This window comes from Haliotis cracherodii, unplaced genomic scaffold, assembly GCF_022045235.1.
Source record: "Haliotis cracherodii isolate W230 unplaced genomic scaffold, xgHalCrac1.p SCAF_6, whole genome shotgun sequence".
Taxonomy (NCBI): Eukaryota; Metazoa; Mollusca; class Gastropoda; order Lepetellida; family Haliotidae; genus Haliotis; species Haliotis cracherodii.
Genome location: NW_027266319.1, coordinates 65,565,093 through 65,584,522, shown reverse-complemented (window position 1 = coordinate 65,584,522; position 19,430 = coordinate 65,565,093). Strand labels below are relative to the sequence as shown.

Genomic DNA, 19,430 nt, shown 5'->3' with positions numbered 1-19,430 from the left:
ATTCCATGATATTGCTCTGACCTGATTCAAGGTAAAATGCCAATAAAAAACAATAGAGGTTATAGTTAAGTCATACTGTCTCAGTGTGCATTGAAGTCTTAGTAACAATGCATGTTGATTCAACCTTAAGGACAACAATGTTTACACATGGCGAAGGTTCCCTGTATCAATCCTAATTACGTATTTATAACACACACACACACACACACACACATGGAAGTTATGTATTTGGAATTTGAATGTCCTCATTGCCTCATTGGTGCACACCATTAACCATTTCCACCAACGGGGATTAACAGAAGCAGAACTAAAATCTCCAGCACTCCTCGAAATAGCACAAAACAATGATGGCATTATTATATCCTAGATTTTGTTCACAGAATAGTCTCCCTTTGACTGTAATTCCATTCGTCACCACTCGCCTCTTTCCGTAACCTGCAGGAAGACTCGTCCCCCTTTCGATGAATGTTATGTAAGAAAATACGACAAATCAATCAGAGTGCGTATTTTCAAGTTCTTCGTCAAGGAATCCCTCAGAAATATATTTTGATTTTACATATGTCTTGCATCTAAACATATACCAAGACACAGTTAAATGTGTTCAATCATACTGTATAATCCCACATGTCACGATGTGCTTTAACTTGCATCTGAAATATATATAATATATGGGGAAATATATGAGAACCATTACGCAAAGAGTTGACAATTGTTTAAGGTTTGCCCGTTTGCGCTAAGACGGAACCCGGTTGCAAAAATGGCCACGAGAGGGGCACGAGTCGCTATTCGGCTTGTCCCGGAATAACACGAGTTGGTCACGAATGGAGAGGGGAACGAGTCGCAATTCGGCTCGTCCCGGAAAAACACGAGTTGGTCACGAATGTAATTCTAAATTGCTATACATCTCAAGTCTTGCAGAGAATCTGAGGTTACTCGCTGTGGTAGATGTCACACGTCTCATGATCTTCTCATACGCCTTGCATGCACTAGCCGACAAGTTGTTCAAATGACACTCGACCCGTGAAGATTCCGGGGTAGAGTAGGTCTTCAGCAACCCATGCTTGTCGAAAAAGGCGACTAACGGGATCGGGTGGTCAGGCTCGCTGACTTGGTTGACGCATGTCATCGAGCCCAATTGCGTGGATTGATGCTCATGATATTAATCACTGGATTGTCTGGTCCAGACTCGATTATTGACAGACCGCCGTCATATAGCTGGAATATTGCTGAGAGCGGCGTTAAACAACAAACAAACAAACCAAAAATCAAATAACATTGGAAACAGTTTCTTTAATATAATTGAAAGATATGAGCTCCATTTGGCATTTAGTAGTATATCGTATATATACCGTGAAACCTCGTTAAGTCAAAGTCCCCGAAATCTTTTGAGTTATCTGTAGTTCGAGACAAGGGAACTACCAACATTCGTGTATACTACTGATACGGACTGTGTCAGAGCCTTAAGATAACATCATATTGAGTAATTGTTTACTGTTTGTTGTTTAACGCCGCACTCAGGAATATCCAAGCTGTACGTACATGAACGTCGGTCTGTAGATAATCGAGTCTGGACCAGACAATCCATTGATTGACATCATGAGATCGATCAACGCAATTGGTATAAGATGACATGCATCACCCAAATCAGCTAACCTGACCACCCGATTCCGTTAGTCGCCTCTTACGACAAGTATGGGTTGGGGAAGAACGATTCTAACCTGGATCTTCACAGGCTTCGAGTAAATTAGGGTAATGACGTTTGGCTGTGGTGTTTCTGGTTCTGAGTGTCCAGTTTCAGATAGTGATTGTGTATCACATGCGTCAATTCCCGACAACATAGTGCCAAGAAGGAACATGCATTCACAGCAACTGTTAACGGACGACGAAGGCAATGGAGTTGAGCCTTGCGTTCAAGATTATTGCATTTTCAAAGCGAAGAGTAAGCTCTCTCTCCATCCCGTTTGTGAGTGAGTGAGTGTGTGTGTTGTGTGTGCGTGTGTGTTGTGTGTGGAAACAATGCCGGTTTTATAGTGCTACACAGTATACTGACTGACCCGAACAGCCCCTGTTTTATACCTTTAAAAGACCGCCTCTGTGGTCCAGTGGTAGAGCGTCCGCCCGGAGAGCGGAAGGTCCGGGGTTCGATACCCCACCGCGTCATACCAAAATACGTTAAAAGATGGTACTTGTTGTTACCCTGTCTGGCGCTCGTCATTAAGGGGCTAAAACAAGGACTGGTCGGCTCGGAGGTAGTATACTGTGTCTGAGTGGGGTATTCATGTTAAACTGCGGCATGGTATCTCAGTGAGCTAGCACTAAAAATCGACATCAGCCCGGTCTAGTACAAGCAGCCACACACACACACACACGTGCATACATATCGCTATATAAGTGCAATAATCTTGGACGCGACGTTAAACCCAAATTTTACCTCACCTATACCTTTAAAGCCGAGCGTCAGGCAGGGAAACAACAAGTACCAAATTTTAACTTCTTTTGGTGTGACGCGGCAAGGGAGTCGGAAAACCGAACTTCCTCTCTCAGGGGGGACGCTCTGTCCACAAATGATACGTGAAGATGAAACAGCGATACAGAACGTTTAATGAGTACACATGGCGAAGACGTTGGGATCCCAGTCCTGAAATACCGGCATAAGACACATCACGTACAGGTAGTTTATGGTTTAATAGTACAGTCTTGCATGTCCGCTTAGAAGCACATCATGAATCGGATCTTCTCACAACACCACTTATCACGAGGAATAACAGAAGCAGCAGTAAAATCACCGGCGCTCCGAGAAATATCACAAAACCGAGCAGGTACTTTTCAATCCTAGATCTTCCAGAGTAGTCTCCCTTTGACTGTGTTTCTAAACTTCCGTTCGGCTGAAGTGTTGGATAGAAACTTGACGCGGTGCTGTTAGGGGGAAGATTCAGCTTAAGGATCGAAGCGTCTGGCAGTCGTGCAAGTTTGGATGCATTTCAGCTGTTGTATTTCAACACCGACGATCCGGTCGAATTCGGGGTTGGAAGCGACCGTGTTCGGTAACGCAAGGTTCGAAGTTCTTCAGTTGTGAAGTCGAAGGTCGATTCTCGAGGTGTCAGAACACTGTCTGTGATGGCTCGAATTTCGCTCACGTAGCCGGTAAATTCTAGCGATGTGTATGTTTTTAATGGATCCTTTCTCCATATTCTGGAGTTTGTTTGTTCCTCTCTCCTCTCCCACACCGGTGAGTTGCGTCTTGCCTTCATGTTTTGCCACGTTAGATCCCGGGCCAGACGCTGTTAATCCATTAATCCAGGCTACCGCTCTCCACAATCACCTGGTTAGGGTGAGGATTACTTCCTGGATTAACGTCGGTGTCAAACATGTAATCTTGGATTGCGAAATTAGACGAAAGACCCCAAAAGGCTCAGAAAGCCTCAAAAGGCTTATAACCTAGAGTTGGCTAAATGGAGTGTAATGGCGAGGTTTATAGTCAAGGAGGTTCTTGATCAGAGAGGGTTGAAGCGATGCCAAACGTCTGAAAACCTCATACTCGTAGCATTTACTAACCATCAAGTTAATCAAATCGATCATTTTATGAAAGCAGTTTCTTCACCACGACAGCAAGATATGACTTTATTCAGCTTATGTATTAATTACTGTGAAATTTGAACACAAACGTCTCAGGACATTCGATCGTGTATCGAGTCATCCGACTAGGGAAGTGCTTCTATTAGTCTTCAGTGTCTATATGGTTTCTGTCTGAAGCATGGGGTAACTTCGTCCTAAGTATATATTCGAAACCATCGTCAGGAATCTGGCTTGCGTACGAAATTCATCTATTCGTAGTGAATATTGGCACTTTGTATGAACAGGGCACACGTGCTCCGTGGCAGTGTTGGTCATAAAGATGTTTTCATTCCGAACCTATATGGATATTTCTATTTCTATATTACCGACCTGACAACCTTTACGTCCCCCACACTACCACCCTGACAACCTTTACGTCCCCCACACCATCACTAACTACCTTTACGTTCCTCACACTAACACCCTGACAACCTTTACGTCCCTCACACCACCGCCTTGACAACCTTAACGCCCCCCCCCCCCCACACACACACACTACCACACTGACAACATTTACGTCCCCCACACAATCACCTTGACAACCTCTACGCCCCTACACAACCACCTTGACAACCTTTACGTCCCCCCTACTACCACCATGACAACCTTTACGTCCCCAATACTACTACCCTGACAACCTTTACGTCCCCCACACTACCCTCCTGACAACCTCTACGTCCCCCAGACAACCACGCTGACAACCTATACGTCCCCCACACTACCACCCTGATAACCTTTAAGCCCCTAGGCAACCACCCTGACAACCTTTACGTCCCCAACACACCCACCGTGACAACCTTAACGCCCCCCCCCCCCCCCCCCCCCACACACACACACACCACCACACTGACAACATTTACGTCCCCCACACAATGATCTTGACAACCTTTACGTCCCCCACACCACCACTCTTACTTACCTCTCTGAAAACCTTTACGTCCCCCACACAACCACCCTGACAACCTTTACGCTCCCCTGACAACCACCCTGGCAACCTCTACGTTCCCCACACAACCACCCTGCCAACCTTTACGTCTCCCAGACAACCACCCTAACAACCTCTACGTTCCCCACACGACCACCCTGACAACCTTTACGTCCCCCACACTACCAACCTGACAACCTTTACGTCCCCCAGACAACCACCCTGACAACCTCTACGTCACCCACACAACCACCCTGACAACCAGCGAAGGTAACAATGGATGCCTTCATCACATCACCTTCCGAAACTGCCATTGTAGCAGTCATCCAATTGAGATTGGCCCTCTTAACATATACATATGCACAGTTCTCAAAATGTGTATGGTATCAAGATACAAAATGTCTTTTGTTAATTGGTTATACTCGTATTATCTGATAACATTTTCTCTGTTAACGTTAATTTCAGATTAATCCTGAATATAATTAATTGCATTTTAACCATCATGTATAATGCATTGATGTACATTTGCTATTACATATTAAAATGAGCATTAATTTTAATCAATCATAATAAAACCATTTATTCACCGGTGTATTAAGTAAATGAGAATATATTGTCACTTCACTTTGAATTCAGTAACATCATTTTCCGACAAGATACGATTTCAAACAACAAGTTTTTCACCAATTTATACCAAACTAACTTTTAAAGCTGGAAGTTCTTCTATAGAGTTTGTGATGCCATTAACTTGATGAAAGAAAACATGGATGGTTCACTAATTTCTCAGTATAACTGATTCTGCATTTTAACAAAAAAAATAGGTTTCATGTATTTCGGCGATGTAAGACAAAAACAGAGATAATATCAAAATGTTACAAAATATAGATGAAAACAACATGCATGAAATCTGCATCATTTTAAACATAATTACACAAACGTCAACGTGGAATAGTTAGAACAGTGAAACATATACCCTCCTTCGAGTGAAGCGAAGTGTCTGGTTATACTACATTTTCTGCAAGGAATAATAAAATGACATCGTCTTAAGATATGTGTCGAGATAATGAAGTTCGAGTTAACGTGATTCTACTGTATATATCTAATTGTACACGGCTTCAGCACAACGCTAGACTTCACTTACAGGAACTACCCTGCAGGAAGAATACCTCCCAGCCTGTCGGAATAGCCGTAAGGGCATCGGAGGCTTTGGGGCGTGACGTGTCATCGTGCCCCGACGGTGTGGATCGTTCTTCATGCATTCTGTCAACGGTTTCTCTGTTCCGTCCTCGATTATACAACTTTACAGGTCGTCGCGATACAGTTGCAATATTGTTGACTTCGGCTCTCCGCCTGATTTACTCACTCCAGTGAAATAAATATGTTTTGTGGCATTATTGAATATATACCACCGACACTTTCTTATTTACATAGCCATGCTGGGTATATGTTTGGAGATATGTGTTGGCCACTGCAACAATACAAAACACTGTTTGTGAATATCGGGTGTTGATGAGTTATTGATTAGCGTCAATGTACGGTCGAGATAGTCACGTGACTGAGGTATTGCGCGCTTTCACCAGTGAGGGAAGAACACGGACTGTAAGGCGGTGCATTACGTTGTCATGTGAGTCAGAATTGTTTTTATCAGAAAATAACGGAATTAAATTATATTTGTGGATATTGTACATGTGATAATCCTATACCATATTAACAAAACAATGACAAGACGTTAAACGTTCATGTTATATGTTTGCATCTACTTTCACTTTCGTTTTAGTGAACTATTAGCAATATTTCAGTCTAAATCAATGTTGTGTGATGTCTATAAGGAGTAACTATGTATAAAGCATTCAGGGTGTTCATGTACATTCATTATAAACCTATTAATTGGGATCTCTATTAAGTAAGAGAGTTCTTTCTATAGGCATTAAAACCTATTGTGAGGTTTTACTTTCAAAGTAAAACCTATTATGAGGTTATATTTTCGTTCTGGAGGTTTTTCTTTGAATGTAAAACCTCAAATCCCAGATTTAACCAAGTAACTGACAAAATGACTACAAGTAGCAATTCAAAATTTTAATTCAATTAAAATCGAATGGCATGTATACAGTGAATGAAGACTGGGTAACAAAATGAAAGTCTTCGTCGCTCATCTTTCCACTTCAGAGTCTCTGGTGAAAGGACAGCAAGGTTTCACAACACGTGCTTTTAAACAAGTGCTTCTCAATGCTGCACAATAAGCACGTGAAGTAACTGCTAGCCGTTAGGTCACAACTATACCTCTACGTAACAGTTGGATTGTTTAAAGTCGTAAATCTTGTAAAGCAAAAGACACCTTTTAAATTTGCGAAATTTTCGTTTTGAAAAGTTTAAAAGAAGTGGAATATTGCAACACAAACATTTAGAGACCGAAGATTTCACTTTCATTTAAAAGTAAGTATTTTAGTTGTGTTTTGTTGTTGACACATCCAAGTGCTCTTGACCGTCTGGCAAGTCAGCGAATTTCACGTGCAAGTTATGATATCATGTCTTCAAGGAAGCGCTATAATGAAGCGCCTCATTTATAGATGCTCGTTATAACATTTAATCAATTTAGACGGTTTAAAAGTATGGAAAAACACTTTCCCTCGGTTTTAGTAGACAGATCATGCCCTGGGCGTCGGGAAAAACCGCGGGGGCTTCGCCCCCCTGGTTTTTCCCTCTCCCCAGGGCATGCTCTGTCTACCAAAACCTCGCGAGCGTGTTTTCTCAAATCCTTAATTCGTTCGTTCTATGGACGATAGTTTCGGTTTGAAAAGAAAGGTGCAATAGTTAAGCGGAAGCAACTCTTTGATAGTGTAGCGTTTCTTAAACTGTCATTAAATTATATTAAATTAAATAAGAAATTTCTGCCCGGCAACCACCACCGCTGCTAGGGGGCGCGCGTAACCTATCTCTTGCCTCCGGGTTCAAGCTGACCTGGCAGACCAAGCAATTTCATACGCTCTGCTGTGGAAAATTCCTACGACCTCGACCTTGGCAAAGGTGATATATCAAAGCTTACATGAATAAATTAACCGTAAATCGCCATTGTTTTTTCAAGTGAGGTCAAGCGAAGATTTGTCAGCGCTGGAAACGGAAATTTGGACATGAATGGACCCTTGACATCCATATACGCAATAGGTAACGGTTGTTTCTTGACTTCTAGACTTCATAGAAATAACTTCCATCGTGATTCCATTAGTATTTTAGCGTAGATATAGCTTAAATTGTCTTCAAGCGATGGGACTCAATTTTCCAAAGGGAGGTAACTCGGGAGACAATCGCGCTGGTACAATCGCGCGATAGATGTTACATTTCTATTTTTAGTTCGGTGATTTCCTTGAAACTAACATATATTAAGAGTATTATTACTATTAATAAGACTATTAAATAAATAAATTAATAAAGTCCTGATCTACATATTAATAATTACTATTCAGATCATGACTATTAATATATTCATATCTAGTTGGATTTATTTTAAAATATTTTCAAGAACAAAGTGACTCTAGCCTAAACGTGTTCGATTAAGTAAGATTTCATTTAATTTGATTACTTTTCCAACTGGAAAACTGTTACATTATTAAATGAAGTAAAGCATACACTGTAGTTATTAATCAAAAGTAATAACATTATCAATAAAAATACGTCTAACATAAACACACCACGTTTTTATTGGATTACATTTCTATTTTTTACCTGAGAATATGAGAAATTATATGTAAGCAATTTAAAAGCAGATTGGGGTAACTTGATTAATTATCAAATGATATAATAAGAAATACAAAATATTAGATATTCAAATTGTTGTAATCTATGGTAATGTGATTTATCTCTTCAATTACATGACATAATGTAAACTTTTCGTTTTCAAGGGGGGACTGGAAGACATACTTTTGCAAGATTCATACTTTAGTTTTGCGATTGGTTGGTGAGTCAGATTGTTAATTATTGCATGCCATATTCACTGTTGATAATAAAACACTTAAGTTAAATTGAAAATGGCTAGGGTGAATATTTGTACTTACAGCATTCATCGTGCTTTTACATCTATTTTATACACACCTTTGCATAACACAGTAATTATTACCTGTGTTATTGAGTATGTACTGTTTAAGCAAGTGTATTCTATTTATAATCTGTGCAAAACATCCCCACATTCTTGTATATAAAAGCATCAAACAGAATTTTTGTATTTTTTAAGTACTCCTTTTTGCAATGCAAATTGTATATGCTTTGGAAATAGGTTTTTGGCCCCTTTAGTACTAAGGCAAAGACTTTGTTAATTTCACATGATCACTTTGTATGTATGTTTCAGTTACCATGAATGAGCCTGACAACAGCCTCACATTTGATAGCCAGCCATTGCCGAGTTCGGATGAAGATTCCCAGTACAGATATGGGAGTCTAACTTTCACAGATACTCAGGTGATAAGATTGTATAACTATAAATTCATACTACTCCTAAATAATTTTATATATTATTAGTAAATAATAATAGTCAACTTCTATAGTGCTAAAATCAACACCACCTGCATCATGCTAAAAGCACAGGACATTTTACTGCAGCAAAGCGTTGGATCATATTTGGCATACTATATCCGTCTTAACTCTGTCGGGGAGTAATAAAACTATTCTTTGTGAGTATGAATAACAATAAATAATAGTTTCTATGTCATTTATTTAATAACACTTTGCAACTTTTACATATTATTTTATTCTCTGACAGGCTGTAGACAGTGATGCAACTATCCCAACCTCGCAGGCGGTCACCAGTGATGTAGGTCCCTCACCAAAACAAAGCACTAGTTATGAGGCTTCTGTACAATACATCTCTAGTTCGGACGAGGAATCCCAGTCAATCATTCTGAAGAAGAGACGTACAAGTAAGTCGATTGAAAGAAAGCAATCAGTTGAGTCTCAGACAGTCTGTAGTGGGGACTGTTACACAAATTCAACAGGACTTTTAGCAGGTGACTTGGTGGAAGTCTTTCAAAACGACAAGTCAACCGAGACAATTTCAAGCAGAACCATCTTGACTTTCAGCAACCATTTGTTTGTTAATTAATTATTCAGCCATGACGTATTTGGATCAACTTGGAATTTCCCAAAGTAAATTGATAGATAATACCTCTGAACTTTCCCCAAATTACGGACAGACAAGTGACACATGGAGTACTATTTGATTTGTATACTTTGTCAAGGACATTAGGTCTTGAAGTTGGACATTCTCTGCAAAATTGGATTTCAAGGATTTGTGGATTAGATGTTGAATGCATAAATGCACCAGCTGTCATAGCTAAGATTCACAGGGTACTGACATCACTGAAGAATAAGAGGGGTCAAAGTAAGTTGGACATTCTTCAAAAGCAATTTGTCATTCCACAGTCTACAAGTACATCTGTTTCATCAACTTTCATCTTGCCTAAGCAACCTGAACAGAAGACACATGCAACAGAATTGGACAAGACCAAGCAACAGCTTAAAGAACGCAGAAATTGCAAGATGAAAGGAAACAGATAAAAAGAAAATATGAAAGATTAGTTGAAAAGGAAGCATCGACTAAGGAGAAGAGACTGAAAATTGAAAAGGAATCTGTTGGCTTACAAAAAGATACTAAAGCAAAACAGAAGAAGCTACAACAACTTGAAAAGAGAGCATCCCATTTCAAGAGAAAAGGAGACAAGTATATGAAGATGTATTTTGAAAGCAACAGAGCTGTGAAAGGTCTTCGTCAGAAAATTGCTTCTAATGCAAACAAGCAAGCAGCAGACAAGGTACAGCTTTTCTTTGATGTCTTCAAAGTTTGTTCACAAGAATCAGCCATTCCACAAAGTAGGTGGAGTCCACAAAAAAAGGTGTTCATTTTTGTACACATGGACTTCTCTTTCTCATCCATGTCTGCCCACCCATCAACAACTTGCGGCAAAATAGTTGCTCTGAATTGTTCTAGAAGCCTGTTGAATGTCTTCTCTGCTGAGGCTCTATCGGACATTGTGTCTCGAATATTTGCTAGAATTCGATATTCATGCATTTCTCCTTCCTTCTCCTCGTTATGGCAGTGGCCGTTGATGTCTTCAAGAATCTTCCTAAAGGTGTCAATTGTAGTCTGACTACTTTTGTTGGCCATTTCTCGGAGACCCAAAATATATGATGTCTGGGATTCATCAGTGACAACATATGTCTCCACTGTCTTTCCATATTTTCTGGTCTCATCTGTGTACAGAGTTGTATCCTTCTTAATCTTCAGGACATCGTGTAACTGCATTTTTGTGCAACTGCACATTTTGCATGGACAATACTGTTGACTGTTGAGGCAGAAGGTAAAGCATTTGTTGTCTTCCCACAAAGAGATGCAACCTCTCTAATAACACTGCCTACCTTTTATGTGGCCACTTTCAAATTAGTCAAGTTTGTCACACACTGTACAGTTGCCGTGTGTAAGAACGGAAATCTTTGTCAAATAGTTCAAGCTCTCTGCTGTCATCTAGTAAGGATCGCAAATAATCAATTGTGATCTGTTGATCTTTCTCTTCTTCTTTCAGTTTGCATAGTTCAGTTACTTGCTCAAGACTTTTGAACATTCATTCCTTCAAGGAAAGACTATTGGATCTGCAAAGTTTCCTGAACTAAAGTTATTCCATAAGAGTGAGAGTGGCACACTACGTGTAATCAGAACTTGTTGCAAGGCCGTTGCAGTGGGTGAAGATGAAAAAAATGGTGTCAGCATGGCATGGAAGACATACTTGAAGAGTGAATCAGGGGAACGCAATCGTTTTGTTCGCTTTTAGCACAATCGCTTCAACCTTGTGTTCTCCTTGGGTCATGCAGTCTATATCCATCATGAAGACATTTCAACATTTCTTGACACCGTTCACCTAACAGCAAACAGCCTACTGAAAGCAGTCTCACATGACATCAAAGAAAAGCTGTACCTTGCAGGAGCAAGAGCGCTTGGTTTGATTTCCAAATTTGTCTCCGGTCCTTTGTGGAAATTGCTGGAAATGAAAGGCCACATCCTAGAGATGAACAAGCATTTTGAAACGCTTGTGAAGTTTTTGGACAAAGGTTTCCTTGAAGTGGAAGTCATGACCGAGTTCATGAGAGGTAAAACTACACCATTTGACACGCCACTAGATGAGGATGACAAGGTTTTAACCCTTCTCACAACGGTATCCCCATCTGTGGACCCAATCCTATGCCCAGTGTTGCAGGCTCTGTTCAAGACGATCCGCCAACTGATCTCTAGAATGGTCACAGATCACCTGCCTGGAGGAAAATTCTGGAATCTTGCAGCTGAAGTAGTGGAGGAAACAAAGTCAGCCATGAAACATAACAAACTGCCAGAGTCTGTATTTGGTCAGTTGGACCAACTTCTAAGATACAGGCCAAATTCTTCGCTTCTTACAAATGAAGCTTTTCTCATGTATTCACACAACATAACTTGTGAATGGCTTGACAATCTTGAAGACAGTGCCCGAAACAAGCTTCTCATGAACTCCAGAAAGGGTGGGTCTAAAATATGGAAAACTTTCAAGACCCGTCTGGATGAAATTGAAGAGAAACGTCTTGCTCAGCAGACGAAAAGACAGAAGGATCTTGAAGAAAAGGAGAAGAAGCGTTTGAAAGCCGCAGAAAACTTGACAAATGATGTCTGCTATTATGGTTTATGGCAGAGTGAGGAGCAAGTTAATGAAGGTTTGACAAGACTTTCGGCAATTGATCAGAGAAAAGCCATAGAATCCCAGCTGAAATTCCGAAAAACAGTCCTCAAACAAAAATACAAGGACCCCAACGTGTTCTCTTTTTCCAAAAAGAATCAAGCTGGAAAGTATGTCAAACATTCCATTCTGGATTTGAGACAGAACTGATGACTTTGATCAGAGAAACCATGGCCATGGTGACAACAGGGCAGCATCAGGAAGGAATTCCTCTCTTCGTTGGAAAACATGTGGAACACAAATTTGATGATGGAGTCTACAAAGTATTTGTGATTTCTGTAGTTCCTGGATTTCCCAAGTGGTTCAATGTACAGTATGAAAATGATGAAGCAGTACATGCCTACAACCTGTGTGAGGACTTTGAGATGGGGGATTTGAAAATCGTTGTTAAACCTCATAGTCAAAGTGTGGACAGTGGACAATAAGGGAGTCGAACAGCTGGCATTAGATACTTAGTTTTTGTTTCCAGCTGCTATAGTTGCGGTAGAGGTAATTTAAGTTGCCTATATACAGTTGAAATTGATTTGTTGGTTAGATTTTAGTTCATTTACAAACCTGTTATGTTTGAATTCAGTATTATTTTCATTTGTTGATCAGTTTGTGTTGAATTTACAAGTTTGATTTTATTTCTTATTTAATGAAAATAACTTTTTAGAAATATTTGTTCACCTTGTTTGTTTACTAATAAGTTTGCATGTAATCTACTAACATTGACTAAGATTTTGTTTGTTATATACAGCATGAATAATATATAATAATTGAACACACCAAAATGTTTTTGGTAGGTCTGAATATTTGTTGCATTAACTGATGATAAATATGTATGAAACTTCCTAATGACAAAAGATTTCTCAAGTTTGAATAATGCAGGTTAAAACTTTGTTATGTTGTTGAAGTATCAATTTAAGATTTCTGATCCATCCTAGTAAAAAATATAATTAATTTTGGTTACATATTAAAATGTTTGTTTATTTGTATTGTTTTCAGTTACACTTGACCCTTTTTGTGTGACTGAGGATACTCCCCCATACACGTCCATGAGAGTAGTGCATTATGTGGTCAGATGTGTTTGTAACTAATGTAAGTATTATGTTTATTTGTTTCTTCAAATTATTTCAGTTTAATAAATAATAGGGGCACCATATGAATGTCCTCAAGCCACAATGAATATTATTCTAAAGCATTATTTTAAAAACAATTTTGATGCAGTAATATGTATCATCATGATATGTATTATGTATTTTTTAAACTATTTACAAATGCTTATTTGAGGTTTATTTGTATTGTTTTCAGTTTTCTTGCATATGAGGATATTCCCCAGATCAGTCCAACCCAGTAGTGCTTCATTTGGTAAGACGCAGTTGTAAGTATATTATTATATTTATTATTTCTTAAAATACATTGATGTTAAAAAATGATAATAGCTTTAGGATATGAATTTCGAGATATTTATGAAATATTATACTAAAATATTTCAAAATAATTCTTATTTCTACATTTTGCTCTCTTTCAGGCTTGTCTTTCCTTCAAACGGCTGTGGGTACCCCTGTTGAGAGCTGTCTTGAGACTGAATTTTCTTCTCATCTCAATTTCTGTCATTTATGTTGTAAATAAATGCCTAAGGATTAATATTATATACGGATTTTGTGTCTTGTGTGTAAAATATATTTCATGTGTCATTGGGATACTTTTTGTTCAACATCGAAAATTGGGTCCGTTTTTGGTCTTCTGAGATCTCATCTTACAACTTGGCCAAATGCATTCAAACTCAAAATACACATAAAACAATTGTGGTTATTCATTCAGGACATATCAAAGATGATATAAAAAATGTTAGAAAAAAGTAAATATACAAACAAAACATCAGTGATGGTTGCTGAGTGCGAACTTGAAAAACCGCCTTGACACTAAGTTATTGTCATGGTGGTTTTTCAAGTTCGAGACTTGGTAGTAATGAAGTATGTGTTTGCGTGTTCTAACTCATAGACAGAATTTAGTAATACTTTATTATTATGACACCTTATTACAGGATTTATGAAATAATTTAAAATTAATAAGTAACCCATTCCAGTTTAACTAAGCTGATCCAAAGGTTTTTTTTAAAAAAGCATGGCGAGGCTGTAGTAAGCCATTGAAGACGAAACGTTGATGTTTTTATAAAGAGTTCTCTGGATAACTTTACTCACATCAACAGTGGTGTCTTTGCTTTTGAAGGCAGAATTCCTTAAAATTGGCTTTTATTCTCATTTTAGCCGAGAGACAGACATGGCAGCAGGATCTGGATTCGTGGATAACTGGCAGAGCGGGAGGTCCGTGGTTGAGTGTAACCACCACATGCTGACCTCGGAACACAACTCTGACGTCACCTTCCGGGTTGGCAAAGGTGAAAAGCCCATCAGGGCACATCGCTATGTGCTCACCAGCCGAAGCTGTGTCTTTGATGCAATGCTGTGTGGCCCCCTAGCGGAGAAAGATGAAATCAAGATACCCGACGTCGAGGAAGACATATTCTCGGAGATGTTGGTGTGAGTATTACCATAACTATATCGAATTAGGTGTCCATGGTACTACCGCTACTCGACACGTACACCAGAACCGGAAATAATCGAATAGGCGTTTTGAGATAAATATTTCAAATAGATTCTTTTAGCGATTATTTCTGCTGCATGAATAATTTTAAGGATTTGTTTTTAAATGTTGGGGGTAAATTTCTCAAAGGATAATTTTTAAGTTCTTATAATTACAAGGTTAATCACCATTTTATCGATTATAACAACAACATAAGTTGCATATAAGTGTTTGTGACAAATTGCGGTCACGTGGCGGTCACGTGGCAGGATACGTGTCTGTGAGTGCTGTCACGCTAGCGTTACCCAATCAGAAAGTAGCTTTCTCTAGCCTCACGGCACAAGTTTTAAAATGGCGACTATCATTCCAGACTTTGCTTAGGATACTATTTTGACAAACTTTGAAAACTGAAGAAAAATCTGGAATGTCTTAGAGATGGCTGAGATTGTATGCAAATTTTCTCATGGGCTATGCAACATTTTCCACTGAAGCGAGAGATTGACGGGATCTAGTATTCGGAATCTGTCGGACAGCCTGTCAGAAAGCAAAGTGTTTATCTTTCGAGGCTGCATGTTTTGAAGATACACTTTTACACTTTTTCGTTTTTGTGATTTTGCAATAGACACTTGGATTGGTCGGATAAAAGATCATTCTGACGTCACCAGTAATGGGACGTCCACAGATATATGTAGAGATAGCAAGCATTTACATCTAGTTTTAATGGGATTTTCCGGTTAAATGGAATGTCGAACGATTTGCGACAGCCGCCAAAAACATATGTAAGTTTAGGAAAGTATTTAGATGGCTGCAATTGCTCAAATGTGCAATATATTGGCAACACCTTAGCCATGGTATACTATAATATATTTAGAATAAACGTAACATGTTTTCCAAACAAAATGTTCTGGCAATTCCATCATCTGTCTTATCAAAGTCAAAAGAATAACCTACACATGTAGTTTGTTTCCGACAGGTACTTGTACACAGATGACGCGACTGTCACACCTTGGAATGTCATTGGATTGCTGCACCTGGCCACGAAGTACACCGTGGGGGGTCTAGAGACTCTGTGCCGCACCTACTTAGAGGAGTGTCTGTCACCTGAAAATGCCTGCCTCATCCTCGAGCTTGCGCACTGGTTTGATGAAGAGGATCTCTACGACCAGGCTTTTAAACTTGTTCTTGAACATGGAGATACTTATTTTGCAACTGAAAGTTTCAAAAATCTATGTCGTGCTCGCTTTGAAAAAGTAATGAAGTCAGCTGATCTCATTGCCCAGCCTGAAAACGCGTTCAAAGCCGCCATAGCATGGGCAGAGGCCGAATGTGGCCGAAAAGGAAGTAGGATCACTCCCAAGAACCTCAGATCGATCTTGGGTGAAACAGTCTATGGGATTCCCTTCATCAGTATGGAGAAGGACTATTATGTCGACAACGTTGTGCCGAGAAGGATTTTGACAGATGCGGAAAACGTAAAAATTATGTCATGTTTCCTGTGTCCTGATCAGGACCCGTCTCCTTTTTGTGGGAGAAAAATACCGATGAATCCACCAGTACAGCCCAGTCAGCGCACCTTAGGGCCCTATCAACCTCCCATACAGACCAGTTACCCCCTTCGCCGAAATATACAACATGGATATACACCCCCCAGTCCCAGCCACAACTTCATGCAAGCCACACAACCCAGCCGAAATAAAAAATCCATCCCACCTTCCTCCACCCGAATCCGAGGTGCACCCCCCCCACCCATCCCACCCCCATCCTGCCCAAAACCCTGACAAACTTACAGACCAGTTAACCCCTTCCCCAATCTTACAGACTAGTTACCCCCTTCACCCAAACTGTTAGACTAGTTACCTCCTTCCCCCAAACTCACAGACTAGTTACCCCCTTCCCACAAACTTACAGACCAGTTACCTCCTTCCCCCAAACTTACAGACTAATTATCCCCTTCCCCCTAACTTACAGACCAGTTCCCCCCTTCCCCCAAACTTACAGACTAGTTACCCCCCTTCCCCCAAACTTACATACCAGTTACCTCCTTCCCCTAAACTTACAGACTAATTACCCCTTCCCCCAAACTTACAGACCAGTTCCCCCCTTCCCCCAAACTTACAGACTAGTTACCCCCTTCCCCCAAACTTAAAGACCAGTTACCTCCTTCCCCTAAACTTACAGACTAATTACCCCTTCCCCCAAACTTACAGACCAGTTCCCCCCTTCCCCCAAACTTACAGACTAGTTACCCCCTTCTCCCAAACTTAAAGACCAGTTACCCCCTTCCCCCAAACTTACAGACCAGTTCCCCCCTTCCCCCAAACTTACAGACCAGTTCCCCCCTTCCCCCAAACTTACAGACTGGTTACCCCCTTCCCCCAAACTTACAGACTGGTTACCCCCTTCCCCCAAACTTACAGACTAGTTACCCCCTTCCCCCGAACGTACAAACTAGTTCCCCCCCTTCCCCCAAATTTAAAAACCAGTTATCCCCTTCCCCCAAACTTACAGACCAGTTCCCCCCTTCCCCCAAACTTACAGACCAGTTCCCCCCTTCCCCCCAAACTTACAGACTAGTTACCCCCTTCCCCCAAACTTAAAGACCAGTTACCCCCTTCCCCCAAACTTACAGACCAGTTCCCCCCTTCTCCCAAACTTACAGACTGGTTACCCCCCTTCCCGAAAACTTACAGACCAGTTCCCCCCTTCCCCCAAACTTACAGACCAGTTCCCCCCTTCCCCCCAAACTTACAGACTAGTTACCCCCTTCCCCCAAACTTAAAGACCAGTTACCCCCTTCCCCCAAACTTACAGACCAGTTCCCCCCTTCTCCCAAACTTACAAACTAGTTACCCCCTTCCCGAAAACTTACAGACTGGTTACCCCCTTCCCCCAAACTTACAGACTAGTTATCCCCTTTCCCCAAACTTACAGACTGGTTACCCCCTTCCCCCAAAACTTAGAGACTAGTTACCCCCCTTCCCCCAAACTTACAGACTAGTTACCCCCTTCCCCCAAACTTACAGACTAGTTACCCCCTTCCCCCAAACTTACAGACTAGTTACCCCCATCCCTAACCTAACACACTAGTTACCCCCCTTCCATCTAACATTCACACAAATCCCCCCTTCCCCCAAACTTAAGGTAATACGGTATTTATTCGACCCGACCTGGCCACAAACTTAGTTATCATAGAGTTCTAAGATTCACTAAATCAACTCTCGATACATTATCAAATAACTCAACCTGAACGAGACTTTTGTAATGAGCTGATATTGAATCGTTCAGAGAAGAATTGCTTGTGTGCGTGCGTACTTGCATGCGTGCATGCATTCGTATATTCCAGAAACAATGGATGCGACATTTGACTCGTGTGGAATTCATAACACTTCACGCCAGAACTGCTTTGTCCGCCTCAACGACACAGGATGGCAAAGTAAGGCCAGAAAATACTGATTATGTGAAAATGTCAACCACTCGCGTAAATATCAACTTTGTCAAGAAACCACGTGAGATAACCAAGATATTCGACAAGAAAAGACAAGACAAATATCCTCTTTGTATGCTTTCGTATCTTTATGTAGTTGCTAAAAAGAAATAAACAACTATCTTGTGCTCTATGTGCTGATCATTGTTTATTTCATAAAGAGAACCAACAATATAATAGTGGCAGATGAAGGTTCATGCAGCATTGTTGCCATGGAAACAAACGCATACTCAATAGGCTCCAGTTGAAAGTTTAACATACACTGTGGTTGATTTGGGGTGTGTCGGGTTAGGAGATGGTGCAGTCCCCACTTGCGTCTGCCTTTGGTGGCGGTGGATCGCGGGGAGCAGGCATGTTGGGTACATTTCTTGGACGAGGAATGTTCGGGACTACAATAGAAAACATTTTCAAGATTTGAGCAAGATACAAACTAGAAATTTGTGTAACAAATCTGCGAATAGGTGATTTCAATTGGAGATTACACACGACCTTCTCCAGGTAACAAGACAAAGACACCAACATGATGGCAACTTTCTCGAGTGAGCGAGTGATTTCAGGGTTTCATTTATATCACCACGTGTCAGTGGCATGCACAATGGAAGCTCAAAGTCCTGCAAGTCTTATACATTTGACAGTGAACCAACAAACATGAGTATTGTGCTGACAAAGCAAGGATAATAGACAAGGCGAATCTAGGACCGAACCAGCCATTAGCGGATCCTGTTACGCCTAAGGGACGCAACTCTGTCTGTCAATTCAGTGACTTTAACCGCTGGGCCCCGGTGTAACTTAATCTATAGTGTTTTACACTACTTTGGAAAGTAGATGAAGTAATGGCACGACTTCCGGTTCCTCATGGATAGTAAACATATTTTTTTACAGGTAAAAATAGAAAGGCCAGTGTCATGCAATAACTACTATGATGATAACGTCCTTACTATTTGGTCTTGATCCCTTGCCCCCAGACGTAAAATCGGGTTTGGGAATTTCAAATCTGGATCCTCTCCCTGAAAAAATAAACACATTGAAGAGTTGTCAGTGTCGGGCGGATTTAGATATGCTGTACATATCCTTGTTCAGATGAATGAGTAACTGT

At 40.5% G+C, this 19,430-nt stretch overlaps 2 protein-coding genes across 2 annotated transcripts; both read left to right on the top strand.

Annotated features, from left to right (window-relative positions):
• The first annotated feature begins 7,626 nt into the window (after window positions 1-7,626).
• Window positions 7,627-13,646, top strand: LOC139444838 (uncharacterized). The gene is made up of 5 exons (XM_071225817.1): window positions 7,627-7,702; window positions 8,880-8,989; window positions 9,291-9,447; window positions 13,270-13,340; window positions 13,576-13,646. The coding sequence occupies exons 1-5, from the start codon at window positions 7,669-7,671 to the stop codon at window positions 13,588-13,590; spliced, it is 387 nt and encodes a 128-aa protein (XP_071081918.1). The 5' UTR covers window positions 7,627-7,668; the 3' UTR covers window positions 13,591-13,646.
• An 894-nt stretch (window positions 13,647-14,540) lies between these two features.
• On the top strand, window positions 14,541-16,628 carry LOC139446601 (BTB/POZ domain-containing protein 6-like). Its single transcript, XM_071227888.1, has 2 exons — window positions 14,541-14,807; window positions 15,824-16,628. Exons 1-2 carry the CDS (start codon window positions 14,548-14,550, stop codon window positions 16,626-16,628), a joined length of 1,065 nt encoding a protein of 354 aa, XP_071083989.1. The 5' UTR covers window positions 14,541-14,547.
• The last annotated feature ends 2,802 nt before the right edge of the window (window positions 16,629-19,430 follow it).